At 38.5% G+C, this 22,655-nt stretch overlaps 1 protein-coding gene across 4 annotated transcripts in view; it reads right to left on the reverse strand.

Annotated features, from left to right (window-relative positions):
* LOC133607230 (poly(rC)-binding protein 3) overlaps window positions 1-19,255 on the reverse strand; it is a 39,887-nt gene extending 20,632 nt beyond the window's left edge. The window contains exons 1-8 of one of the 4 annotated variants that reach the window (XM_061961726.1): window positions 18,802-19,255; window positions 16,104-16,132; window positions 8,299-8,409; window positions 8,155-8,178; window positions 8,021-8,053; window positions 7,829-7,945; window positions 7,612-7,743; window positions 5,317-5,445 (exon numbers count right to left, since the gene is read on the reverse strand). In XM_061961726.1, coding sequence (XP_061817710.1) covers window positions 5,317-5,445; window positions 7,612-7,743; window positions 7,829-7,945; window positions 8,021-8,053; window positions 8,155-8,178; window positions 8,299-8,376 — 513 coding nt within the window. In that variant the 5' untranslated portion in view covers window positions 8,377-8,409; window positions 16,104-16,132; window positions 18,802-19,255. The remainder of the gene's footprint in view (window positions 1-5,316; window positions 5,446-7,611; window positions 7,744-7,828; window positions 7,946-8,020; window positions 8,054-8,154; window positions 8,179-8,298; window positions 8,410-16,103; window positions 16,133-18,801) is intronic. The other 3 variants (XM_061961711.1, XM_061961732.1, XM_061961718.1) reach the window with 3 other exon arrangements.
* Between the last annotated feature and the right edge of the window lie 3,400 nt (window positions 19,256-22,655).

Genomic DNA, 22,655 nt, shown 5'->3' on the forward strand with positions numbered 1-22,655 from the left:
ATTTTCAAAAAACAGTCTCCAAATTAAAAAAAATAAAATGCAACTAGTACCTTTAGTTGATATGTGACAAGTCATAAACAGAGGCAGGAGAAATTGCATAAACTAGTGACAGGTAACCATAGCAGTGTGGTACAGTACTGTAATACGGTATGGTAAATTTTTACAATAAAATTCTGCCGACTGAGTTGCCAGTTTTTTACCATGAAATATACAGTTGTTGTTCTACGGTGAATTACTGTAATTGGACAAACGGTACCAAATTTTACAGTGTACAATTTGATGGATAACATGCTTTGAAATCTTAAATCAAGCAGATTTAATCTTTATAGTCTACAGAACAACAGTATTCAAAGTACCTTTGGCAGAAATTACAGCGTCAAGTCTTTTTTAATACAATGCCACAAGCTTGGCACACCTACTTTTGGGCAGTTTTGCCCATTTCTCTTTGCCTATTTCTCTATACCAGTGGTTCTTAACCTGGGTTCAATCGAACCCTAGGGGTTCGGTGAGTTGGGCTCAGGGGTTCGGCAGAGGTCAAAACACACCCGACTCATCGTGTAAATAAAAACTTCTCCCTATAGGCGTATTACGGGTACGGAAACAGCAGAAGTCAGACTGATTTGCAGGTGTGTCATTTGTTGTGAGTTTATGCACTGTGTTGGATTTGTTCTTTGAACAAGGTGATGTTCATGCACAGTTCATTTTGTGCACCAGTAAAAAAAATATGGTAAGACTTTAGTATGGGGAACATATTTACCATTAATTAGTTGCTTATTAACATGCAAATTAGTAACATATTGGCTCTTAACTAATCATTATTAAGTACTTATTAATGCCTTATGCGGCATGGCCTTATTATAACCCTACCCTCTAACCCTGGCCCTAACCCTCTAACCCTAACCCTAACCAAATAACTCTGAATGAAGTCTTTGTTACTTAGAATATGTTCCCCTAGTGTCCAAAAAACTCTAAATTAAGTCTTTATTACTTAGAGTATGTTCCCCATACTAAAGTGTTACCAAAAACATATAACTTTGTCTTGAATTTGAAAAATAATAACATTTTATTTTTCACTAAAGAACGGTTCGGTGAATGCGCATATGAAACTGGTGGGGTTCGGTACCTCCAACAAGGTTAAGAACTACTGCTCTATGCAGCATCTCTCAAGCTCCATTCGGTTGGATGGGAAGCGTTGTTTTTTTCATCCAGGATGTCTCTGTACATTGTTGCATCAATCTTTCCCTCAATCCTGACTAATCTCCCAGTTCCAGCTGCTGAAAAACATCCCCACAGCATGATGCTGCCACCACCATGCTTCACTGTAGGGATGATATTGACCTGGTGATGAGCGGTGCCTGGTTTTCCCCAAGTTTGATGCCTGGCATTCACAACAAAGAGTTCAATCCTTCTCCCGTCAGACCAGATCATTTTGTTTGTCATGGTCTGAGAGTCTTTCAGGTGCATTTTGGTAAACTTTTTACAACGAAATAGCTTCCGTCCGGCCACTCTACCATACAGGCTTGATTGGTGGATTGCTGGAGAGGTGGTTGCCCTTCTAGAAAATGATCTTCTCCCTACTCAGGAATGCTGTAGCTCTGACAGAGTGACCATCGGGTTCTTGGTCACCTACCTGACTAGACTAAGATGATTTCAGCAATGTACATCAAAACCAACGCTTCCCATCCAACCTGACGGAGCTTGAGAGGTGCTGCAAAGAGGAATTGGCAAAACTGCCCAAAGATAGGTGTGTCAAGCTTATGCCATTGTATTCAAAAAGACTTGAAGCTGTAATTGCTGCAAAGATGCATCAACCAAGTATTAGCAAAAGCTGTGAATACTTATGTACATGTGATTTTTTTAGTTTTAAAATTCTATTACATATGATTTTTTTTATTTTTTTTATCATTATGGGTCTTCTGTGTAGAATTTTAAGGACAAACATTAATGTATTCCATTATGGAATATAGTTGTAACAAAACAAAATGTAGAAAAAGTGAAGCACTGTGAATACTTCCCAGATGCACTGTAAAGGGGACTATTTCGTCTTTCAGGTAAATTTTTGCCGACTTTTTGGCCATAACTTTGGTTGTGTTACTCTCAATAGACTGATTTATTCCTAAGAAAGTTTTATTATGTTTATTTGTAATATGTTTATTTCAAATTCTGTAATATCTCAACAATTCACTGCGGAACATTTGTAACCCAGTTTGCAACATTTGCTGGACACAGATGCCTAGAGGGTGCTAACTTTCCAATGTATTGTAAGCGTTATAGCACTTTTATGACTACTAGGACGTAATGACATAACTACATACCTGCATAACATATGCACACACTTTAGCTTTGGGTGTTGTTAGCCAATAATAGCGATTTGGATAGTAAGTGTTAGCTGTCATTGAATGGATAGTCTATCATAACAACAACATGACTGCAAATTGTTTGTCGCTTCTCCCAGACTGCTTTTGTTTGTGTTCACACGCTCCATGCGCGTACGTGTTGACAAGACAAAGAAGGTGACAGTTTTAAACACCAATTATTTTTGTAGGGGTCGAAAAAATTGTTTTAATACATAAACTTAGTAATTGTGACAAATATAGACAGTTTTGAAACAAATGTGTTCTGTTAAACCACTAATGGTGACATTAGCTAACCATTGGTGTTCTTGTTATATTTTTGGGTTTAAAAAATCTAACTTTCATAAACAGCCAGGTAATGCCAGGACAAAAAAGTCATAAAATAGTTAAGAAAAGTGTATTAACATTCTTAGATTCATATTTGTTGTACTTTTTTTGGTCAACCCTCAATCAATTTCAGTCTTAAATAAAAATAGCTAACATGTATTGTTTGTTTTATTCATTGTTTTTTTTCTATTTTAACCCTATGAATGCTCATTTGATCAAATTGTCAGTTTATTTATTCATTTTATAATATGAGTAATCATCCATACAGTAAATGTTAAAGGGCTGGGGACCGGAATATACATAACATTAGTAACAGAACACATTTTAATGCATTGTTTTATTTTTGGGTTAGGGTAACTCATTTTATGGAAATATTCCAAAATAAAAAATCTGAAAATTAGATCAAATGGGCTTTTAAAGGGTTAAAAATTATTACTTGTTAGTTTTTTTTTAGGACTGAAGTTGATGGAGAGATTTTTGCAAAAAGAAGTATAAAACAATATGAATCAAAAAAAGTTTTACACACTTTTAACTCCCTGAGGATTTTTTCATCCTGGCGCTACATAACTGTGTATTAAATTAATTTGATGTATGATTGATATGCAGGGGCTCTGTTCCAATCACGGCCGTAACCATGATTTGACAAGTACCAAGGCCAAAATTTGGAAGTCAAGAGGAGATTTGAAAGGCTGAAATCATGTGTATCCCAGCACTGAATAAATACTGTATGATTTCCTTGAGCAACACAATTTCCAGAATAACAAAAGCTTTCATTGAGGTGGAACTATCACATGTTGTACAGTATTATGTAACATCTTCGACAATCATCATGATTTTGTAACAATCCACTTTTTTTATTAATATGCTCAAGTTTAGCGTGTTAAACAATTTTTACATCATTAAATCATAAATTCCAAAATGTTTCTACAATTTCAACTACGACAGGGATTTTAACCCAGTGGGGAAATCTGTTTTTATATTCTTATCAGTGACAGAGTGACTACATTTGGGGTATAATTGTATATGAAGCGCCTTGTCATATAATAATTTACATTTGACATGCATTCGTCACAAAAAAAGGGGTTGCGAGGCCCTTTGTACAGCGCATGTTTTGGATTTAGGGTGTGACGGCAATGATATCTGTGAACAGAATAATTACCTAAACCGGGGTTCAGCAACCCGCGGCTCTCGAGCCGCATGTGGCGCTTTAGTGTTGCCCTAGTGGCTCCTTGGAGCATTTTTAAAAAATTATTGAAAATAGAAAAAGATGGGAGAAAAATACAAACAAACACAACAGTTTGTTTACATGGAAAATCTTCCACTCCTTCTTTGTCTCATTTTGTCCCCCAAAAGTTTTATGCTGTGCGTGAATGCACAAAGGTGAGCTTTTTTGATGTTATTGACTTGTGTGGAGTGCTAATCAGGCATATTTGGTCAGTGCATGACTGCAAGCTAATCAATGCTAACATGCTATTAAGGCTCCCTGTATGTACATATTGCATCATTATGCCTCATTTGTATTTATATTTGAGCTCATTTAATATCCTTTACTTATGTCCTCTGTGTATTAAATCTATATTTACATGCCTCATGACACATTATCTGTATGTAATATTGGCTGCATTTCAGATAGTTGTTTGTGTGCCATGTTGTTCCAGACCACAGCAAACGTTACCTAGCTTGCCAAACATTGTAATAAATCTATTAAAAGAAGAAAGCCTGCCATTTCCTTTAACTTGGACACGCACATCTATACCTTTGGCCATTAAAAGCCAGTAATTTCCAGGAGTTATCTCACCTTCTGAGTAACCTGTGATTTACTAATGTTTTCCAATGTTGTAAAAATGTGTAGAATAAATATTACATTTCAACATTTCGGTCAACGAAGATTTGTTTCAGCCTGCGACACATAGTCATTTTGATAGCAGGCTAATATAACTAATATAGACACTTACATCATGTGTTGACTTCATTAAATCACTGATAGAAGGCTTTTCATTTTTTGCAGCTCCAGACATTTTTTTTTTGTTGGTATTTTTGGTCCAATATGGCTCTTTCAACGTTTTGGGTTGCCGACCTCTGACCTAAACTGATATGACAAGTGATAATTTGGTCAGCGCAGAGTTACATTAAGGTTGTCCGTAATGGTATTATACCGACAGCGTTTCACATCATTTTCATTCAGGTGAAACCAACATGAGTTACGTCAGTATTCATTTAATGTAAACGTTATGTTGACAGCACTTTACCGATCGGATGATGTTTAAAGTAAAAGTGTACTTCATTGTGTTATGTTGTCTGGAGTAGAAGCAGGCTGTGCATGACCAAAAATCGTATATTGAGAGAAGATGATTTACCACATGGTGATTTACAGCGCACATGATGTCCTACATTTGCAGTAAGTTATCATTTTCTTTTTGTTACTTGAAAAAATACTGAGGACATGACCTCTGTGTCCTCATTGGTGGTTACGGCCATGTCAACAATATGTACCATAGAAATATCAACAACAGAAAATGATTGTACTTAGAAAACACACACCAGTGTTGCTGTAGGTCAACCTTCGGTGCAGCTACACTACTGAATAATCGAAAAGAAAATGGTTGATCATAAAGAGCTGTTTGACCGTGCTTACCTCCAGCATGATGGAGCAGATGTGTCGTACACACTGAGTGATGGCCTGCGGCGTGCCAGAGATTGTGACAGCCCTCTCCGTAGAGTCCGGCAGCATGTCTCCTGCCACCTGAACCTGCGCGCCTGTCGTCTTAACATAACCAGACAACAGAGCAAAAAGGCTATTTATTTCCAGAAAGTGCACTCCAACATCCAACATTGAAATGCATTTTCAAGCACCTACAGATTTATCCTGATCAGATTTGGACATACAAAGAGCAGCTGCCAGACAAAATAAAATGTGTGCACCAGTGGCGATTGCTCTAAAACAGGGGTCGGGAACCTTTTTGGCTGAGAGAGCCATGAAAGCCAAATATTTTAAAATGTATTTCCGTGAGAGCCATATAATATTGTTTAACACTGAATACAACTAGATGCGTGCATTTTTAAGTAAGACCAACATTTTTTGAATATAATAAGTCTCTTATTCTTTTTAATAACATTGTTATTCTGAAGCTAACCAATAATAAATAAAATACTTCTTACCATTAATGCGACTTCTTGAACAGGTGCGGTAGAAAACGGATGGATGGATTAAAATGCATGAAAATGTTTTATATTTTGAACGTTATTTTAACACTGTGATTACCAGCTGAATTATTCATTACTTATCGTGTTAAGCAATGTCAGCTAAGATCTATCTGAGAGCCAGATGCAGTCATCAAAAGAGCCACATCTGACTCTAGAGCCATAGGTTCCCTACCCCTGCTCTAAGACTTCAAGGGGAGCTCAGCTTCCCCTACAATGTCAAACAATAAGTGATTAAATATATAGTGGTGTGTGTACATTATTATTGTTATTTTATTATTATTGACTAAATGTGTGCTACAACACGCTCTTTTGTTCAAAATCAGCTTCTTATCACTGGTAACGACGCGGCTTTCCTCTCTCTCATTCCCGCAGTTTCACGGTGCTTTAAACTCTGTAGACGCTGGCCGTCCACAAAAGAAGCGAAACGAGTCATTGGATAAATGCTGGGCTTTGTCCCGCTCATCGGACGCTGAGCGTCTCTGGGGGTTTACGGGGCAGTGGGCTGGCCTCGGCTGGCCCGGACGCTCAACTTCTGCATGATGATTGGATGATCTGTCAAAGACTGATTCCCTTTTTGGTTGACAGCGAAATGAGCGAATTACCGATATTGTGTTGTAAACCTCTATGGGAGCATTATTCAATATTCATTCTGTTGTTGCGACATTTTCTTTGTTAAAAACGACTAGCGACAAATAAAGCTTTTATTTCTGGTGTTTTTTTGTGTTTGGAGACTGACTTCTTTCACTCTGCAGTTTCTGTCCTTACCGAGCAGCGGGTGCTGCTGAGCCCCTCCACCGTCTTAAAGCACTCACAGGCGGACACACGTCGCACTAGCCTCGCGCCAAGCTGCACTTAATGGCAGATCATTTGAATGTTTTTTTTTATTTTTTTTTATTGAACAACAGACATACATTTATAATACACACAGGTGTACAAATTATTGTCATTAGTGGCAACGGTTGGAGCTACATCTGCAGGTGTATAGAGGAGCTTCTCCCGTTTATAGCGGTTCAATCCAAAAACATGCACCTGGGGACAGGTTGTTTGGGAACACTAAAATTGGCCCTAGTGTGTGAATGTGAGTGTGAATGTTGTCTATCTGTGTTGGCCCTGCGATGAGGTGGCAACTTGTCCAGGGTGTACCCTGAATGCAGCTGAGATAGGCTCCAGCACCCCCCGCGAACCCGAAAGGGACAAACGGTAGAAAATTGATGGATGGAAGTCTTACACCCGCAACACCATGGGCCAAGGCCGTTCAAGCAGCCTAGCTCTGCTGGCCATGGAGAGGACACTTGTCAAATCCCTGGAAAAGATGCCTTCTTGGTACGACAGGGTCACAGATCACTTTCTTAAAAAGGAACGGAGGGTAGAATGTACGTATGAGTAAACCAACACATTTTATGGTGTCGGACTAAATTGAGCTTCCCCTCATTGAGAGACCAGCATAAGAGACCACCAATATTGGAATGGATGCATATAAATAATCTCCAGTCAGAATAAGTATTCAGTCTCAGTACAAGCTTAGTCATTGCGGATTTTCATGTGCAGCTCCCGATGAAATTCTACAAAATCTATGGAAAGGGAAAAAACATAGAGGCTTGACTCAAGTGTTTGCTATTTGAGTACACATGATGCCAGAACATCAGGTAGGAGGTTGTCTGTTTTCATTTGCATGCAGAAAAAACAGCTTCCTGATAGAAAACTGCAAAAATGCAAGAACCCCTACCTCTCGGATCTCTTTGATCTTTGAGCCTCCTTTTCCAATCAGCGATCCACACTGGCTCCCAGGGAAAACTAGGCGGAGTGTCACAGGTGGCTTGCTTGTCACGTTGCTGTTTGTCATCGCTGCTGTGGTATCCTGAGGGAAGAAATACCCACCGAAAAAATTGTTAATATTACCACGAACCGCAGGATGATAATGTAAAGATGTCAGCATTATTGACCTCCTCAAACTTTTGTGCGATCATGGAGAAAGCTTTGAAGATGCCCTCTGTTGGTCCTGTGATGGTGACTATCCTCTCGGGAGATGATCCTTCTGATATGTTGATACGAGCTCCACTCTGAGGACGACATATCCGAAATTACCTCCACACTTATAGGATCATACCAAGTTACATGGGTATAGACTTTCTTACCTCCTCTCTCATTTTCTTCACTGTTTCCCCTTTCTGGAAGCAAACAGAAATTCAAATGAAGTCTTTGATTGCTTTTATCTCAAGAGAAAACCCACCAACTCAATGTACCATGATTAATTTTAAAATGAACCTACCTTTCCAATTATGCTGCCGACTTCCTGTAATGAAAACAAATCCTATTAACAGCAATAACAAGCTACAGACAAAATAGCTATTTTGAAAACATGAACCGCAATAATACAGTCAATTATTTAAACTATTCAACATTGGTCAATTACCTTTCCGTGCATCAACAGCCTTAGCGTCAGCGTAACATTCAGGCTCCCATCTAAGGCCATGTCTTCCCTCTCTGACATAGTCTGTGTTTTTGCCACTTTTATGCAAATACTCTGCAAATGAAATGAAGAGATCTATTTTAAGCACTTAAGTGACATTTGCTACAAAATGAGCTTTTAAAAAAAAGATAAATAGAGGTGAGTGGCGTTTGATCAGTGATAACCATCCAGTGGCAGTTTTAGCTATGGACCATATGGGCAGCATTCTCGAGGGGGCACCACAAAAATGAGGGGGAAAAGATGTACTATTCGGGCTGTCAAATTTAACACGTTAACTCATTTGATTATTCACAAAACATTGTATAAGCGCAGATTAATCGCACAATTTTCTTTTGAGTGCACATGCTCCTTTAGCGGGTGGTTACCTGAAATACGATCACTGATCAGATCAGTTCTTACATCAGTGCAATGATGAGTGAGGAGACTATGACTTAAAAATAAACCCAGACGGGACTTTAGATAAAACTGTTGACAAGTTTTGAGCGAATACTTTAAATTTAGTGTATTTAAGTAAAACATTAAAAACATAAAAAATAATGACATTCTGATAACTGTGATGAGGTGGCAACTTGTCCAGGGTGTACCCCGCCTACCGCCCAAATGCAGATGAGATAGGCTCCAGCAACCCCCCGCGACAACAAAAGGGACAAACGGTAGAAAATGGATGGATGGATGGACATTCTGATAATAAAATTGTAATAATTTTTAAATTAATTAAAATTATTAAAGTGAGTGATAACCTGTGATTAATCGTGATTAATCCAAATTCAAAAGTGTGATTAATGTGATTTAGAAAAATTATCATTTGACGCTAACTTTCACAGCCAAAATTAATATAAGGTCTGTCAAAGCTAGCGTGTTTACACATGCGAGTAATCACAAAACAATTAATTGAGGTTATTTTTTGTCTTTATTACAAAAGCTTTTTTGGACACTGAATTTATGTAACTGAATTTGTTGCGTTTAAATTTTGGTAACTGAATTTTTTTACATGAAATTATGCTGACCATTTCATTAAATGCAATTTGTGAGAAAAATCTGTGTGTTTAAAAATCCAGTTTAAATACAGAGTTTAAAAGTCAGAGTGTGAAAATGCATCCATCCATCCATTTTTTACCGCTTGTCCCTTTCAGGATCGTGGGGGGGCTGGAGCCTATCCAGCTGCACTCGGGTGAAAGGCAGGGTAAACCCTGGACAATTCGCCACTTCATTGCAGGGCCAACACAGATAGACAGACAAGCTTCCACATTCACATTCACACACTAAAATCCAGTGTAAAATAATTTTGTGTGAAAAAAATTAAGTGATAGAATCAGTGGAGAAATATTTGTTACTTCAAAACTCAAGACTCACTTCAGGTAAACCAAGACTGAAGCAATCAATCTTGTCTCAGAACCAGCCAATGAGGTGTCAAGTTTGAAGTCATGTGATACAGGTCTTGCAAAGCAGCAAAAAAGCAGTTTATGCAGCACTACACACTATAACAGATTTGGGCATAATACAACATAATTAAGATTTTGATACGGTGCACTGGCTGTTTCCAAACTATAGAACTGATTGCAATGGTTAAAATCTACACCGTTGCTTCTCTTTCTCCCCCTCCATTTTTCTGCATTCTTTCGTATCTCAAGTTATCATTACGTATATGTATTGTTGCATTTAAACAACTGTATTGTTGATAATAAAGGTAAATTATTGGTATTGTTCATTATCAATAGCGCTATTTCTATTGGTATTTGTATTGATCCATTTGTAGTGTAATAATGCTCATTGTCATTTCTGTATTATTTTTTATTTTTCGCTAACTGCTTATTTGCTATTACTTTTACCATCATATTTGTACATGTCATATTTGCTGATGTTGCTCTATTGTTGTTGTTGTTGTTGTTTGCTGTTGTTGTTTTTGTCTCTCTGTCTAATCCCCCTCTTGTCCCCACAATTTCCCCCTCTGTCTTCTTTTTTTTTCTCTTTCTATCCCCTCCTGCTCCGGCCCGGCTGCACTAAATGATAATATAAATACATTTAATAAAGTCAAATACAAATAAGGCAACAAATGATAAATGATAAATGGGTTATACTTGTATAGCGCTTTTCTACCTTCAAGGTACTCAAAGCGCTTTGACAGTATTTCCGCATTTACCCATTCACACACACATTCACACACTGATGGCGGGAGCTGCCATGCAAGGCGCTAACCAGCAGCCATCAGGAGCAAGGGGTGAAGTGTCTTGCCCAAAGACACAACGGACGTGACTAGGATGGTAGAAGGTGGGGATTGAACCCCAGTAACCAGCAACACTCCGATTGCTGGCCACTCTACCAACTTCGCCACGCCGTCACAAGAGAAGTATCCTACACTTCTCTTTTGTAAAGTAAATCTGAACAGCCGACATGGGCATCTACATCAACTATATGATTTGCCTGAGAAGCTGGACAGGACATAAAAAAAAAAAAAAAAAAAAAAAAAAAAAAAAAAATATACACCTTTGAGTGACATACAGGTTACTAGGCAGCAGCTTCATGCGTAAAGCCGATTTCTACAACAAAGTTCCGCAAAAAATTTTATATTTTATCAAATATATAGATGTTTTTTATCCTTTGCGTTTATGTTTCACCGAGTTTGTTGGATCATTGTTGTTCTTTCTCAATTATAAAAGAGGTGGTCTGGGAAGTAGAGGGGCAATGTTCATATATTCTCAATATTCTGTATTTTTTTTGTTTATATTTAATATTGAAAGTTTCACATTCTGTATTTTCATGTACATTCCAAGTGTCTTATTCATTAAAAAAAAAAACTAAATTTTTAATCCATTTTTTGAGATGGTCTGTTGTAACGTTCATAGTATCTTCTTTTAGTGTCTTCAAATTGGCCCGCAAGACGGCACGAGTCCAATAACAATTAGCAATTTGTCAATTTGAGTGTCTTCATATTTATACAATATACAGCTGTCAGCTGCCTATTTGTCAGCATCTGGCAGCCAACCCAAGTAACTCAAGTCAGTGGTCATTAATTAAAGATACATGTAAAACTGTGTACAGCAATTACTTGTACAACCCAATCCAAACAACCTTCCCTAGTCATGGTGCAGAAAAAAAATTCAACCAGCACAAAAATTCAACAAACATGGTTACATATCCTGCTCATTGAACTTTGTGGATATTATAAAAAGCGACCAATCAACGGAACAAAATCAAAACTTCACCCATTTAAATCCATTACAAAGGATGTTGGGGAAAATGCAAAACACTCTCTCCACACTTATCCATGTTCTGCGCATGTTTATCTGTTTGTTATTTCTGATTGATTAAAAAACTTTAAGGAGGTCGTCACGGAAGTAAACAAGACAGGCATCGAATTTTCACATATTCCTAATAACCAATTATAATAATTATAATTATGGTATATCCATTATATGATTATAATGATATGTAATCATATATATATATATATCCATCCATTTTCTACCGCTTGTCCCTATATATACATATATATATATAGTTATTTTGCATGCAGTGTGCCAGTCAAAAGGTTTGGACACCCTGGTTTAAAGTGTTCATGAAAAGGTAGCTAAGCACATACAGCAGATTACATGGCCTGTGTAGCAGGACTTCTGTCACATCACATGACTGCAAACTTGACACCTCATTGGCGGGTTCTTAGACAATATCGTTTGCTTCGCTCTTAATTTACAAGAAGTAAGTCTTGAGTTTCAAGGCAAGGGATAGGCTCCAGCGACACTACCCTCCACCCCCCCACTAAAAACTAATTTTGCAAAATTAAAATGCAAAAAATGCAGTTACATAAATTCAGTATCCTAAAAAAACTTTCGTAATAAATAAATGTTCATCTCCACACATTATCACATTTATCATATACGTACACAGATTAATCACACAATTTGTTTTAAGTGCACATGCTCCTTTACCTTAACAGCGGATGATGCCTGAAAGGTGGAGCAGATTGCTTTACCGTCAGTGATCAGGTCAATGCATACACGGCAGTGCAAAGATGAGTGAGCGGTAGAGATGCGCGGTTTGCGGGCACAACCGCGGAGTCCGCGGATTATCCGCGGATCGGGCGGATGAAATTAAAAAAAATTTGATTTTATCCGCGGGTCGGGTCGGGCGGTTGAAATTAAAAAAAATTAGATTTTAAATAGATTCAGGCGGGTGGCAGTTAAACCAATTCGGAAATATATATACATAGTTAAATGTTGTTACCCACATACGAAAAACGAGCAGGCACCTGCTGCATATGCCACAACAGAAAAAAAAAAAAAAAAGAGATGGACACTTTACGGAGCGGAGAAGGGACGCCTCGCCGGGGTCCGGGACCAATGCCCCTTCCCCCGAGAGGGCCCCACCGGGAGCCGTAGCTGAGGCGATCCGCGAGAAGGGCCCGACGCACGTCCAGGGTCACCACCGCGCCCACCGCACCAACACCCCGCCTCGTCCGCCTTCGCCGCGGCCGGTGTCACGCGCAGCAGGTAAGCAGCTTACCTGCCCGCCACCCCCGTGGCCGGGGGCTCGTAACAGGGGTCACTCCGCGCGCTCCGCCCACGCAGCTTACCTGCCCGCCACCCCTGTTGCCGGGGGCGCGTAACAGGGGTCACTCCGCGCGCAGTGCGCTCACGAAAGGGGTGGGGCTCACCCTGGTTGATATAGACAGCAAGACGGTGGCCATGGAAGTTGGAACCCGCTAAGGAGTGTGTAACAACCCACCTGCCGAATCAACTAGCCCTGAAAATGGATGGCGCTGGAGCGTCGGGCCCATACCCGGCCGTCGCCGGCAGTGAGACGCGCTTGGAGGTGCGCTCAGCGCGGCTCCCATATGATTGCGCACTGGTGTGCGTCTGGGTCGTGACAGCGTGGCACGCGAATGTCTGTGCTGCATTGGATCAGTCTTCTTTCTTTAACAGGCAAAAGCTTTATAACCTCACTAATGCCTTGCATCGTCTATACTAGATATATAACAACGGGCGGGTGCGGGCGGGTGCGGTTCTGATCAAATGTTAGATCGGGTGGATGGCGGATGGTTGACGACTTTCTGATGCGGTTGCGGATGATATAATTGCCTATCCGCGCATCTCTAGTGAGCGGACACCGCTTGGTGTGCTCACCAGCAAATTTAAATTCCAAATACACACGGATGTTACTTTAGATACAATCGTTAACAAGTTTTGAACACATATAATGTCAATCTAGTGTAGTGCATTCAAGAAAAACATTTTTTAAATGTTTGTGTTAAAATATTGCGGTCTTTTTTAAAGTTAATTTAAATTATTCCCGCAAATGATTTAATGCGATTAATCAAAATGCAAAAGTGTGATTAATCTGATTAAAAAACTGTATCATTTGACAGCACTCTTATTAATTTGTGGTCAACTCTCTATTGTTCATCAGGTCAGGATATGCATCATTTTCCTATACTCTTTGTCCTCATTATAGGGTCACAGGTCAGCTGGAGCCTATACCAGCTGACTTCGGACCAGAGGCAAGATACAATATACACCCTGAACTGGTCAATAGTCAATCGCAGGGCACTTATAGAAAAACAACCGTTCACTCATATTCACACCTACTGAATGGACAATTTAGAGTCTTCAAATATCTTACAGCGCAAGCTTTTGGAATGTGGGCATGAGCACCCTGAGAAAAGTCAAGTTACAGTTATTTCCAATTGCTTACACACTAAATTTTACATTCTCACACAGTTAACAAAAGTTTACACGCAGTAAACAAAATCACTGCAGATTTGCCGAATATTAGGCATAGACTCTGCTTCACATTTTTTGCGAAATATTACACACAATGCTTTACACACACCTTCCCATCTTGCACACAGATAACGATTGTGATACACACATCTTTACACCTTACATAAAGATAAGGATTGTGAAGTTACTTCCTGATCAATCCAAAGGGCTGGCTTGACAACGACCACACAATTGAACACATTGGATAATCACATCCACCGGATGTAAAGACACACAGGTGATACATTGAAAACACAGCTTTCAGGTGGATGCAAAAGCTATACAGTTTTTTTCATTTGTAATTTTTATCTCCAGATTTTTTTTAAAACCTTTTTATTTGTCTAAGATTTTAATTTGTACTGTATATCATTGTTGTGATATATTACTTTACCTGACTGTGGTAAAAAAAAATATTTTCAGTTTGCAGCATCATTGTTGAGCAGTTCTTGAATAGATTACAGGATATTTTTACTTTCTCTTTAGGTCCTTACGTATTGGCCCACTTCAAAGTAAACAATGACGATTGCTATGGATTTGCCAATATATTTTGTCAAGTTACAGTAATCATTCATCACATATGCTAAAAAGGTCGGGCAAAATGCCCCAAACATGTGATTTCTTATAGTGAAATAGGGGTTTTTACAAATGTATTTTGTATTTATCACTGTTCTGCGTATCTCACTCCATTAGTGTCTTGTCATTTGAAGTCTGTGTGAGTGACATGACAATAAAACTGCATTTTTACAAATGCTTGCTTTATTTTGATGAATGGGCATATGTTTGGACCGAAGTGTGTCATTTTGCAAACATTCTAGGAATTAAGAAAATTGAATGTTGTGTTTGGAAAAGTGTCTAAATCCTTTTGAAAAAAGACACGCAGTTAGTAAAATTGTGTGTAAGTAAATGGAAAAAACTTTAATATGGGGAGAACATTTAAACTCCACGCAAGGATGCCTAATCAAGATTCAAACCCGACTTGCTAACCACCATCATACCCTTGTTTACAATGATTTTTAATTTTCCTCTAATTGCCCACTTATTGCAGTCCAGGGACCACTGCCTGTAAGATGTCAGTAATATACAATTTCCTGTTTGCCACTGTGTCTGCCTAGGGAAGGTGTTCAGACAATAATGCTTAAAAATTTAATATAAGGCTGCGTCATCATTGTATCAATGTGAAACCGAAAAAAAGCAGATTTATATCAGCAGAGATGATATAGAGAGGACCTATCTGGGGACCGAGACTTGTGGACCAGTGTGGTTTTTACTCCTGATCCTGCGGTTGCGAGTGCGGCGGAGATAAACCTATCACGAGGTGCAATCTTCACATAGGACTGGATGTTTGGTTCCGGCTTAACACAAGACGTGTGACTTCCTTGGATATGATAAGACACAAAGGATGCTACTGTGAAGAGTAGAGAATCAAGTGATGGTCTCCAATGTACTGACACACAATCTCAGCTTGGTAGACACTGTGAATCCAATCTTTGTTGTCTTTGCAGAACAAATGAAGAATGTGCGGAGGCAGTCAATGTAGGAAGAGAGGCTTGTTTCTCGTCGAAAGAAGACATTTAAGTCTGGAGAGTTTTCCTTTTGTTTGCCAGATGAGATTATATTATTTTTTATACTAAGACTGTTTCTGTAGGTAGTTCTTGGAGAGAGCAGACATCCCCAGAGTTCATGCTATAGTATCTAAAACCTGAATGACTTGGAACAAGGATGAAAATCTTCCTTGGTAGCAATCTAATGAAACTATTTCGTTCTCATTGGCAACAATTTTGCTGTATAGCCTCACCTACTTTACATCCTGCTGGCTTAAGCAAATGCACAGTAGAAAAAGGGTAGGAAACAAGGTAACGTGTTATGGTGCATGCCTGTGAGCTGTTCCTTCTTAATCCAGTTGAATTTGATCCCAGCACGGGATTTTGTTTGCACAATTACATTTGTAATACATGACCATTGACCCGCCTGCGGATCTGTTTGGATACTTACATAAAGCAATCAATTCCGCCATTCCAAACCTAAAAGAAAAACAAGAAAGAGAGCTCAAGCTTGGTATAATTAGCATAATTAAATATTACAAGTCATTGTGTCATAGTAGTCATTGCACACTACTACTACTTTTCTATTATGTTCTTATGTACAGTAGGTTTTATTAGACCAAGCCTAGAATGCCCAAAACGTGGCCCGGGGAACATTTGCAGCCCAAAGCTTGTTTCTTATTGGCCCGCGACACATTCTACAAACAAAATAAACACCTGAATTAGAACAATACTCAAAAAAACTACAGAAATTCTAAACTGGCCCAAAATGGCCAAACGATCTGTATGTCTTATGGTCGTTGATTATTGTCCTGTAATGACAAACGTGTCAGATATGGGAGTTTTTTGAGTGTGTTGAAGCCCTCAAAAAGATTTTAGTTGCCAGAATAATAATATTTGTGAAGAATAAGATACATTTTAATAGCTCAAAGTGCTTGGATTAGATATTACACAAAAAATGTTTTTATCTACAATACAGAGCTCAGGCTGCCTCTACACTAAGGTTATACATGATATAACCCACCTAACCTTATCCCCGCCCACACACACAAAATGCCATCGTTTAAAACCCCCTCCCCCCTCCGTCCGCCGGCGCAACACGACCTAGTACGCATGCGTGGAAAATGGCAGACGCGCATATATTACGTCATAGTCACCTCTGACCTGGAAGTGTATCCTTGCAGTCTGGTATGTGAAGTATTTCAATGTAGCCTATTGCCACATTTATCTTAACAGTAACCATCAGCAGCTGTTAGACTCGCCCTATTGTAGTGAATCACACCTGAGCCATCATACATGAATCAAATCTTTAATGGACGTGTGAAAGTAAACAATGTGATAAAGAACATTTTACAATAATCAATTTTGGGATCTAGATATCTGGTCAGGACACTCACTCTTTTACCTTCACCTTCATTGTCCATTCTTGCAATCCTGCTGCCGCAACCACTTCATGGCTTCACAATAGTTATGGAGTACAAAACTAAACGTTTAGCAATCGCTCGACATACATGGCGGACAATAACCGATACAGTCTGCTTTGCCAGTCCAAATGCATTTGTTGTTTTCCGTAACCTTCCTTCGTCGGCCAGGTAATACAAAGCACACGCTACCTTTTTATTTCACATCCACAGGAGCCCGCATTCTCGTTGTCTCCCCTTCGACAAACGGACAAAGTTTTTCGCTAAGTAGAATCAAAGCTGACCTGGACATTCGAAAGTTCTCTTGCCATTCCTCTGGCACAACACACTGGTTGAAAAACATATCCCACCAGGCTGCCGTTCTTCCAGGCCTTATCCAACACCGTCGCTCAACATTGATATGTTGCCGTGTGAGATGTGTTGTATCCGAAATAGCTGCAATTGCCGGTTTCCTTCTCTTAAGGTATTCATGTGTGATTTCTACAAGCGCTTGTACATGTAGAAGAATGAGTAACACAGGCATGTCTGGATGATACGCCTCCATATTTCTAGTGGTTATGATTGTTATGAAGCTGGCTGTGGCGCGTTCTTTCTGACGTCACTTCCTCTCCGAACTCCGTTTATAAACGATCAATGAGTCCATACAGAGCTAAGAGCCGGAAATTTAAGAAATATACGGGGCACTTACCCGTGTAAAAAACATATCCTAGGAGGGGAACCTTAAACGATGGGTTAGTGTGACTGACACAGGGTTTAGGCTAAATAGTTATATGTTTAAGGAGTTATCCGGTTGAATGTAGACAGGGCCTAGATCTGGATGCTTTGTTCAGATCATAGCATTAATTGACCTACCATGTATTAGACCTAACGCAATGAATTTACTGACACAGCTACTGTATTTCCTCCTCTGTGTATCATTATAAGTTTACAGTGACTACATCAAATAAACAGCAACATCTCTTACTAATCCTATAGGCCAGGATTTGTTTAGTTAATGCTAAAACCCTTTTGACCTATTTCTGTCACCTCTAGCATGTCAGCTCCTACTCAAGACTTCCGAACAAAACATTGGCGCACAATGGTGGCCACGCACCACACATCATAATAAACTCAATTAAAAACCGACTATTAATCCTTTAGGGGAGGTCTACATTTTCCATTCACAAAATACTGTATGTAAAATGTGTAGTTAGGTTATTGAAATATAAGTGTTTTGAAAGCAAACTTGTTGACACAGACACTAAGCTCAGTGTTTGTATTTTTTTTCTTACAAAAAACATAATGAAAATATAAGCATTGTTCAAAATGGATTTGTCCAGCAACATAAAGATTACGCTGATTGCTCCGTGACACACAAAGCAATTGCTTAAAGCAACATTCACAACAGTTATGCATGCAGTTATATGAGGGATCATTTATATAACGAAAAACATGCATCTTCTACAGTGTTTTTGGACTATTGAGTTGCACATAGCGTTGTTGTGCCAAACATAAATGTCCACTGAAGAGGACTCTGGCTTTCAGGAGGATTCTACAGTAGAATTCAGTCCATTTTCTTCTTTATCAAAAACAAATGTGGATCAACTCACTAATAGAAGCCATGAGTTAAAGATGCTCAGTTGCAAAGATGTTACATTACATGTTTGGAACACAGTGGACACCCCGTCCCGTGTAACTGTGTCCAGTAGAGGCCAGAGGCAAAAAGAAGAATATGAAATATATACTGACCTTAAATGCAAACCCCTTCACTCGACTCTGCTTGATCTCTGCTAGCTCCTATCAGAATGTTTACTTCCTTTGTTGTCAGTTGTCCACAAAGTTGGACAGATGGCTCTCTGTGCTCTTAGACCGGCTGGAGCGGAGGCTGGCTTTGCTATTAGTCCCTCAGCTTACCCCAAGATAAGCCCCTACGCAGGGAAAGAGAACCCGCATCCTTGCCTAATTCTCCCTGTCCCTGCCACCAAAGAGGCGTTCCTCCACACATAGATCCCCAAGCTGCAGAGGCCTGAGGGCAGGGCAAATAGAGTCTCTTCTGCTGGACACTGTCCAAAATATTATGTCCGCCACACCAAAGAAGTGGAACCCTTTGTAGAAAAACAACAACAACAAAAACAGAGATGTACAGAAGGTGTTACTGTGGGAGTAAATTTGCAGGGGTCAAAAAAAATCCTTGCATGAAATCGGTTTGTTGTACTAATTGAGGGATGCCAAAGACAATGTGGCGTTGGAGGTATTTAGTGATGTTAAGCACAACGTCCTTGTGGGGTGCCCCCCCGCCCCCCGCCACCCCTTGCTCCACTGTGTCTTGCCCTCCCCCATGCCAAGCCCCTCTAACCCTGGAAATGAGGCCATAGTGGATACAATACAGCCCTTCTGCACAGAAAAATGTATTCAGCTGGAGCTTGAAAAATTGTGAGGGAAGTGAATCAGTGAAGCATAAGTGGCATATTTAATTACTATTCACTGTGTTGCACGGAAACAATGATGGCTGCTGTGCGCCTCATGGCCGTCTTTTAGACATCTGAGCAGTCATTGCTCAGTTGGACGTCCCAGCAGTGCTTCTGTGAATTAAACAGTTCAAGTCTGTCATGAGACGAAAAATATTATCATGGGTGTTTTTCCATGTTAAGTAACAGTTAAAGACATAAGGTCGATTAAAGTTCGTCCTATGATTGTATAAAAAGTATATTTTTATTGTATCCTTTGAGGTGAGAAGACATTTCAATTCCACGTCGCTTTATGCGACTAATCCACCCACCCCCATCACCACCTCCTGTGATGATGGTTTTGTAAAGGCTGGGATTACATGTAATGAGATTACTGCAGGGATTACTTTAAACTTGTTGGTGTAACAAGTTCGAAACTACAGTACCACCCTAAATAAATGCTGACTCAAAGAAATATATAACATCGACACTCATCAGGAGAGGCATAGCACCAAATTCTGGGCCCCTTTACACAAGACACCTGAAGGGCCCCAAGCCTTAAAACCAATGTTGTCGCCCCATTCACACAGACTTGGTCTGAATATATGCAATAAAAAAACAATTATTGCATGAATTCAATTAAAAACAGCTTTTTAAAACACATGTACAAACTTTAATTTAGTTTTTGACTTTTTAAGGGTTTGACATATCCATCCATCCATCCATCCATTTTCTACCGCTTGTCCCTTTCAAGGTGATGGGGGATGTGACATATCTAGAACATTTTTTATTTATGTCAAATGACTTTTATACATGGCAGCACAGTGGGCAGTGGTTAGCGTTTGTGCCTCACAGCGAGAAGGTCCTGGGTTTGATTCCCGGGGTCTGGATCTTGCTGTGTGGAATTTGCATGTTCTCCCCGTGACTGCGTGGGTTCTCTCCGGTCACTCTGGCTTCCTCCCACTTCCAAAGACATGCATTTGATTGCAGGCTGATTGGCAACACTAAATTGACCCTTGTGTGTGAATGTGAGCGTGAATGGCTGTTTGTCTGTCTGTGTTGGCCCTGCCCTTAGGTGGTGACTTGTGTACCCTGCTTTCCGCCCGAATGCAGCTGGGATAGGCTCCAGCACAAAACAAAACACAGACACGTTGACTAAGACAATAGATAACACAAGACTTAGACTTAGACTTAGACTTCCTTTTTATTGTCATTCAAATTTGAACTTTACAGCACAGATAAGAACGACATTTCGTTACATAAACTCACGGTAGTGCAGGATAAAAAAGCAATAAGGTGCATATATATATATATAAACAATATATATAATATATATATAAAATAAATAACAATAAAGTGACATGTTAGTTAACATATAAAAAACGAGATGAAAATGTTGACAGAAACAAAATCCAATCATGTTTAATTTCATCTTGTCGATGGGTGAGACAAGTTCGGATTAAGCAATCGCAGCTCTTTAATGGCGTACAATAAAAAAGGGGTGAGGGTCAGTTATGTAGGACTGTGAATCAGATGCTTTTCCTTGCCAGATGAGGAAGTCACCGCCAAAAACAAAAACAAAATGTGTGAATTTAACACAGGGGTATAGAGACAGGTGTCACAGCAATTATTAAAGTAGGAGGGAGAACGAGACAATGGTTGTACATTGACAAAACATCGAACAACCTTCAGGTATTTACATGTAACTTACACATTTTGTGTAATTATAACAATAATAAAACATTATAAAATACATTATTTACAAGACATATTTGACCCCCTTACACACACACACACACACACACACACATTAATATATATATATATATATATATATATATATATATATATATATATATATATATATATATATATATATATATATATATATATATATATATATATATAGATATAGGCGTGGCGAAGTTGGTAGAGTGGCCGTGCCAGTAATCGGAGGGTTGCTGGTTACTGGGGTTCAATCCTCACCTTCTACCATCCTAGTCACGTCCGTTGTGTCCTTGGGCAAGACACTTCACCCCTTGCTCCTGATGGCTGGTGGTTAGCGCCTTGCATGGCAGCTCCCGCCATCAGTGTGTGAATGTGTGTGTGAATGGGTGAATGTGGAAATACTGTCAAAGCGCTTTGAGTACCTTGAAGGTAGAAAAGCGCTATACAAGTATAACCCATTTATCATTTATATATATATATATATATATATATATATATATATATATATATATATATATATATATATATATATATATATATATATATATATACTGTATATATATATATATATATATACTGTATATATATATATATATATATATATATATATATATATACTGTGTATATATATATATATGTATATATACTGTATGTATATATATATATATATATATATATATATATATATATATATATATATACTGTATATATATATATATATACTGTGTATGTATATATATATATATATATATATACATATATATATATATATATATATATATATATATATATATATATATATATATATATATATATATATATATACAGTATATATACATATATATATATATATATATATATATATATATATATATATATATATATATATATATATATATATATATATATATATATATATACAGTGCCGGCCCAAGCCTCCATGGGGCCCTAAGCAAAATTTGATTTTGGGGCCCTCTATTTCTGCCAATAATATATAAACTCATTGCGGCTCTGGCAGTGTTGTTTACATTATCCTATTGTCAGCCTGGCATGTCTTTACAAATGACATGTCATTTATAAAGATATGGGGGTGGCCCAGTTAAGAACATAAATAATACCAATGAATGAACGAATGATGTCCAGAGTGCCACATATGGTTCCTAATCTTAAAATGTAGAAAACATTCAGCTACAAGAGTGGACTGGGGTTGAACAGTCCAAGTGATAAAGCTTTGTATTTACAGTAAAAGTGTCATCTTGTCTCATCAGTCTTGTACATATTAGTCTTTAATTACTAGTTTATATTTTTAGTTAATTGTTCATATTTAATGTTTACTTTGTACAAAGAGAGCGCAGTCTACTGAAGTTAAATTCCATGTGTGTTAAACATAACTGGACAATAAAGCTGATTCTGATTCACTTTATTATT

This window comes from Nerophis lumbriciformis, linkage group LG02 (genome assembly GCF_033978685.3).
Source record: "Nerophis lumbriciformis linkage group LG02, RoL_Nlum_v2.1, whole genome shotgun sequence".
Lineage (NCBI taxonomy): Eukaryota > Metazoa > Chordata > Actinopteri > Syngnathiformes > Syngnathidae > Nerophis > Nerophis lumbriciformis.